Here is a 7132-nt window from a genome sequence, read left to right as displayed (position 1 = left end):
TGCTGACCGCAAGCAGAAATACTTGGAAAAATAAATCTGTGAAATGGCCCAGCGGATGGGTAGGTTTGGCAGCCCCTCCAGGGGTCATTGGGGTTATCACCTGCCCTCCAGCTGGGCTGTGAGAGCCCATCCTTGTTTCTCCTGCAGAGAAAATGAAAATGGCACAGAATTACGTGCACACACACACACACCCTTCGCACTGTCTCAATTAAGACCATGTGCCAGAGACGCTCAGTGGGGACTTATTTATGTTTGGAAGTAAATATTGGGCTGATGTTGCACTGTTGACATCTCGAGACAGAGACGTGCTATGTAAATAGTCAAGGAACTTGAAAGGACCCATAAACATGAGGCTCTGAGTTAGTCCAAAGAAGGAGTGTGTCCAAGGCCCTTGGAATAGCTGCCCAGGAGGCAATCCAAAAGCCAGGGAGGAGGGGGTGGGCATCTCCCCAGAGACCAGAGGCCGTGGGGTTGTGCGGCCACCCTTCACTCACCCCAAACTGGGCTGGGAAGGAGGAGGCTGGTGCTGTAGGATGTGGACCCCAGAGCCCAGTCATTCTCACTTCTTCCTGGGCCCCAGGCCCGTCTCAGAACCTTCCTAATTAGGACCATTCAGGGGAAACCTGCTGTTTCCCTAGGAGTTTTCTGGCAGCTTTTTTGATACAAGTTTATATCAGAAAGTTGTGTGAATCTGTCAGGAGGGCTGAGGGAGCTGCCCTGTGGGGCCGCAGGTCCCCCTCAGGAGCGGCACAGACAAGAAGCCAGAAAACCCCTGCTCCCTCAGCTTCCAGGGGAGCCAAGTTTGGCTGGAGTCTCTCTTCCTTAGGGTTTCCATGAGTGTTCCCTCCGCTACAGACAGCAGTTATAAACAGAGCCTTTTGCCCCTCAAGTGGCAAAGCAAGCCCTGGAAGGATCCAGAAAAAGTGCAGGAAAACACATACTCCACTGAACTGGAATTGAGTGAGGGGCTGCTGAGGGTCCAGCTTAACTCATCACAGCTCATTTCCCGGCACCCTCAGTGTGGACTCAGCTGGCTGGGAAAATGTAGGTTTGCCCAGCATCTCTCCAAGGTTTTCCCCAAAGTAACCATGAGTACTAGTGATGGTGAGAGTGTAGGCCTGCTGCAGGAGAGAAATGTCTTTGAAGTCTTGAGTTATCTTAGTGTTTAAGAGTTTTAGACCTCTTTATACTTTATAACGTATCCATACTTTAATATAAAAATGGGAAATTTAATTTTCCAAAAACTCTTTGAGAAAAAATGATACCAGGCGAGGACTCTGTGCCCTGTGCCTCCTGCATGTGAGGACTGGATACACAGCTGTATGGCCTATAGGCTGCAGTCCCGAGTTTGCTTTGGGGACCAACATAAAAAGCTTTCATTGAGTTTCAGGGCTAGAAGAGGTCTGAGATTGCCATCGATCTCTTGGGCAGAGACAAAGACACTGGGGTTCAGAGCCAGGAAATGACCTGCTCTGTGGCCAAGCGTGAGCAGTACTCAGAACTCCAGGCTCCCCATGCCGCACCTCTCCCGTCCAACCCTTCTGAGTAGGTCCTGTGGCACTGGGCAGGCCTGGTATGACACAGCTGTTTGGGGAACCCTGGCTTGGTAAACTCAGAGCCTGGGCTTTGGGTTCTATATCAAAAGCCAAAACCGGGCTCTAAACAACAGCACAAAGGTGATATTCTCTTTTTCTGAAATGGAATTCGTTTGATCACGTAAGAAACAATATTAATTTGACAGAACCACCTCTAGACTATGTCGCACTTTTGTGCAGACAAGTAAACGGCGCCCCTTCCTCCAGAAGCTTTACTTCCATCTGTCAGAAAATTCAGAAAATCTACTGATTTTGTTAGAAAAAGACATCCGACTGCCATCTGCTGGAAAATAGTTGTAATAAGTTTACACGTCCATGATCTCTCTGATATGAGTGGCACCCTCCCCCCTTATATGCAGTGCACAGCCTGCGTTACTGTACCCAGCACTCCCTAGACATGAGCGTGATCTGTGTTTTAAGAAATGGTCATGGGCTCCAAAGAAGAAGGACAGACACCAGTGGCAGCTCCAAGCTTCCATCTAAAGATGAGACTACACACAGGTTATGTGGGGAACAGGGCTCTGGATATCCTGCCTCACTGGAGTGGGGTGGAGAGTTTGCAAGGCTGTTTCTAAGAGAAGCTCTACGGTTACTGCCAGCAGGGGTAGACTTTTCAAGACTAGTGCTGAGGGACTTCTCTGGTGGTACAGTGGTTAAGACTCCGAGCTACCAATGTAGGGGGCCTGGGTTCGATCCCTCGTCAGGGAACTAGATCCCACGCGCATGCCGCAACCAAGAGTTTGCATGCCACAACTAAGGAGCCAGCGAGCCACAACTAAGGAGCCCGCCTGCCACAACTAAGACCCGGTGCAACCAAATTAATTAATTAAATTTAAAAAAAAAGACTAATGCTGACACCATACCACTTGAGACAAAAGAGCTTGCTTTTGGATGCCTACAGGAGATGATACACCATCACTTTGTTGGTAAAAAGTATGACACACATAAACATGAGCACAGGAGAGCCTCCTGTGAGAGTTGGGCCAGGCACTCTAAATCCTTGCTAGATTGCATACTCTGTATCAAATCCTTACGCCAGCATAGCTGTGAGAAGGTGAGCTGGCTCTCGTCCTCCTTAGAGATGAACAAGAAAAGTCTGTTCAGCAGGACAGGGCACAGTGATGCTCTTTCCATCTAGAGCCCTGTCAGGCTGCCCCTCAGCCACCCTTCCCGTGGGTGTTGATTCATTCAGTAATTCAGGCAAAAAAATATGGAGTTCTGTATCAGTTAACTCTTGCTATGTAACAAACCAAAGTTTAGGGACTTAAAAACAACCACCATCTACAAAGGTCGCAATTCTGAGGGTTGGACCGAGCTTAACAGGGCGGTCCTCCCATCTCAGCGGGGCTCAAACCTACACCTGCGAGCAGTTGGGGGTTGGCGGGTCTAGGAGGACCTCAGCTGGTGGACTCATCTTTCAGCAGCGAGACCAAACTCATTTACTTGGAAGCCAGGCAGGGTTCTGAGAAAGCAAGTGGAAGTGTGCAAGGGCTTTGAGGCCTAAGTGTGGAACTGACAGGGCATCACCTCCCATGCACCCAACTGTCATAGCAAGTCACGACTCAGATTCAGGGTGTGGAAAATAGACTCTGTCTCCTGATAGGACTTGCTGCAAAGCCACGGTACAGGGCATGGTTACAGGGGCATTTTTGCAACTTATCACTGGCAGTAAGTAGCGGTGAGATGCTGAGCTCTGGGGATAAAAAGCACAAATCTGTAGGAGTCCTGAGACAAATGTGAAAGATGATAAGAGAGCAGACAGTTAAAGCTCTGCTTTATTGGTGCCACAGTAGAGATATGTTACTTCTCTAGAGTTAAAGTGAGTAACTGGAGATCACTGAAACATCACACTATCCGCAGGTAGAGTCATGTGCTAAAGAATCTTATTCTCATGTTATATCCAGCCTTCTTTCTATGATTATGTTCTCCTCAGCTCAGAAGGTGCACATGACACATTCGCCCTGTCAACCACATCTTTATCTTTCAAGAATGAGATTTCAAGCAGTAACTTCTGAGTTAGACATTTCCATGAAGTCTTGGGTCACTTTCCTGGCCTCCTGTGGGTATGCTTTGAGGATGACAACAACGACCTTTTTCTAATTATCCAGAACATTCAAGCCAAGCCTCCTTTTCCACATTCCTTGCAGAAGGGAGAAGGTGGTAGAGATTTAATGAGAGGAAAGTATATGGGGGTGTCATAAAGTGAGATTCTGACAGATGTGGTCTGATGCTGGGAGGACATATCCAGGGAACTCATTGTCTGTCTGTGAAACGGGCCTTGAGGATCGAAGCTCAGAGCACAAGACCCTTGCCAGCTGTTCTGTGGAAGCTTCCACTCCCTCCCAGCCGTCAGACTGCTCTCAAAGGGAACTCTCCGGACTCCCTTGGCAATGTGGGTGGAGGTGACCAGCGCTGTCTTGGCAGCTCTCTTGACAGTTCTCATTTTCACCTGGGCCAGTAAGCCCCTTTCAAGGAGTAGGCAGATGGTGCAGTGAGACTGTGGATGCTTGGTTCATGGTGAAGGAGTGTGAGGAAAGATGCACAAAGGAGTTAGATGTGCCCACAAGCCTGGGTTTGCTTGACGATTTGTTTAGGGCAGGTTTTGTATGTGCATCCCGCATTGGCAGCAGATTGCAGAGATTATTAGTCTCAAGTGTTTTCAAATATGACTATGGAAATTATACACCAGTGACTGTGGTACCACAGACCTGCAGCACAGCCTCCCAGCAGCGAGCCAAGTGTGCACGTCTGTTTCAATTCCCCTATTCAAGAGGATCAAAACAAGGATTTGAGGGCAAGTCATTTATTTGGAAGATAATCTCAAGAAACAGTGATAGGGGGCCAGGGAAGAGAGGGCAGGGAAGGAAGCTAATAAAGGATGTGTTATCAAGCTGGTTACCACTGCGGGAAAGTTCCACGTGGAGCATGCACCTCAGGGATTCGCACCCAAGGAGAGAGGGAGCTGGGGTATTTGTACACCAACTCCAGTCAGTCATGTTTAAGGGCAGATGCAGGAGGATGTCTGATCTCAGAAACAGAGGCCACTAATGCTAGGGAGCACAGGATAAGAGATACCAGGTCTTCCTGAGCTTGGGAGAAAAGGTCAGCTTTGGGCTACAAAAAGTTACTTTTATATGGCAGTAGTGCCTATGTTGACTATGTGAAAAGAAATGGAAATTCATCTTACCCTGTATGAAAAGCCATAGACATCGGAAGGAAAGGTCTTTTCAGAACTAAGCTAAAGGGAACTGCCATCGTGGCTCAGGAGGCGTAGCCAGTTTTAGGGGGGTACACACTGCCAGCTGTGTGCACGGCAGCTCACGAGGGTCACAGATTTGAGTGAAAGATCTAGAGGACAGCAAGATAGGATGCAGATCTGCAGATACTTTAAAACTCCTATTGTATGAGAGCAGAACTTATCAAATTATTCTGCAATGGCTAATCTCTCTCAGGATATTAATAGATTTATCAAAAGCCAGATAAGCTTGGGAAATATCAAGTCCCTGACTTTCTCAATCCTTTCCTAAAAGGTTGATTTGATCCTTTACTGTTCTACTGTACATTACGAATCTCTTAAAGAGTGTATTGTTTCCAAACTTATTTGACCGTGGAATCTGTTTTACTCCCAAACAACCTATGAATAGCTCAGTAACTAGTTTTCCCCAGTATACAGTTTGGGAAACACTCCACCAGAAGCACATTACAAGGAACAAACAACTTATCAGAAGAAAGCTTGCAGGAAGTCCATGCATTTTGAAAAGTGGTTCCACATAATGCTTTTTCTAAATCAGCCCAGTCTGAGGAGTTGTGAGCATAGATCATGTCTCCTCCGGGTCCAGGTGGCTTGGGAATCAAAACGGTTGATTACCCAGCATCTCTAACCTGGCGCCTCCTCTTTCTGCCTTTCAGATGGGCTTCTTTCGCAGAAGGTACAAAGAAATTATTGAAGCTGAGAAGAACCGTAAAGAGAATGAAGACAGTTGGGACTGGGTCCAGAAAAACCAGTGACCTGCCACCCCACCCCACCCCGGTCATGTGGCCCAGTGGTTCGCCTGTCTTCCTGATCTTTGTATCTTCCATATTTGGAAGAAAGAATCTTCTCCAGATTTTTCGGAGGCCCCACGATGCTGTTCTCATCCTCGTTCTCTCAAGCCCAGGTGCCAACCTGAGGCAGTCACTTCGGCCAGGTCACCTGACTGGAACCACCACCACTTCCTTTTCCAGCTGAACTCGCAACTGTGGAAAGCCGGCTGCAGAGCCAGGCGATATTTATGGATGCAACATGCATGGTCAACCCTCAGGGGAAAACTGTTACCTAAAAGTATTTTTATAAATATAAGCCTTTTATACTGATTATGTCTTTATATTTGTATCGATGTTTTATTATTTCTATTAAATGGTTATATAGTTCACTCAAGCACTGACATCTGGCCTGAAATCTTGGAAATACTTGTATATTCATACAAATGTTAAAGGATAAAAATCTTATTGTACTCTGGAACTTGCTGTTAAAGAAGACTCTCAGATGAAATCATCTGAAGAAACCTCATGTGATGAATCCACCCAGCGGGTGGTGCTGTATATCAGCTGTGGTTTGGGGCTGAGCCCGAAGGCATCTCACATCTCTGTTGCCTGGAGTCAAGTGTGGAATAATGTGCTAAAGAACCACGAGAGTTTTTTCATCTGTACCGTTCATTGGAAGATTCCCAGCAGGACTTTGGATGGAAAAACCTGATTCTTGAGGTCTGTTCTGCATCACCTTATAGAGCAGACATTTCACCCTCCTTGCACTTAAATTAAGACATGAAAGCTTGGAGCAATGCCATTTCATCACTGGTAAACCTCAGAATGGCATCTCATCCTGGACATCGTGCATCAGAGTCCGCATACCACCGGGACTGAATTGGTGCCCACCAAGCAGAGACTTGTGTCTGAGTGCTGTGATGTGTTATCTTTTCATGTTAATTTGAGTCCAGAGGTCTCCATTGTCCCCGTCACTCTTGCTGTGCAGGAATTTGGATGGAAAAACCTGATTCTTGAGGTCTGTTCTGCATCACCTTATAGAGCAGACATTTCACCCTCCTTGCACTTAAATTAAGACATGAAAGCTTGGAGCAATGCCATTTCATCACTGGTAAACCTCAGAATGGCATCTCATCCTGGACATCGTGCATCAGAGTCCGCATACCACCGGGACTGAATTGGTGCCCACCAAGCAGAGACTTGTGTCTGAGTGCTGTGATGTGTTATCTTTTCATGTTAATTTGAGTCCAGAGGTCTCCATTGTCCCCGTCACTCTTGCTGTCCCAGCTAATGGTAATTGCAGTGTCCTTCCCAGAGATGACCATTCAACCTGTCCTTATTTTTTTTAATCGTGTCTTAGGTGGAGTTCTTAAGAAGTGGACCCTGAGACAAGGATTTTCATGCAGTAACTTATTAAGGAAGTGTCCCCAGGGCACACCAGTAAGGACACGAGGGAAGCAGGACACAGAAGGGGAGGAAGACAGGTAAGGGAGCCATTTCAGGGCAGGTCCCGT

At 47.1% G+C, this 7132-nt stretch overlaps 1 protein-coding gene across 1 annotated transcript in view; it reads left to right on the top strand.

Annotated features, from left to right (window-relative positions):
- Nucleotides 1–6382, top strand: part of ITGA9 (integrin subunit alpha 9) — a 371922-nt gene extending 365540 nt beyond the window's left edge. The window contains exon 28 of the mRNA XM_007462694.1: nucleotides 5505–6382. Coding sequence (XP_007462756.1) covers nucleotides 5505–5603 — 99 coding nt within the window. The 3' untranslated portion in view covers nucleotides 5604–6382. The remainder of the gene's footprint in view (nucleotides 1–5504) is intronic.
- Nucleotides 6383–7132: the final 750 nt, after the last annotated feature.

Source organism: Lipotes vexillifer, unplaced genomic scaffold (genome assembly GCF_000442215.2).
Source record: "Lipotes vexillifer unplaced genomic scaffold, Lipotes_vexillifer_v1.1 scaffold539, whole genome shotgun sequence".
In the NCBI taxonomy this organism is placed as follows: domain Eukaryota; kingdom Metazoa; phylum Chordata; class Mammalia; order Artiodactyla; family Lipotidae; genus Lipotes; species Lipotes vexillifer.
The sequence above is the reverse complement of the archived record's forward strand: the minus strand, read 5'-3'. Positions and strand labels throughout refer to the sequence as shown.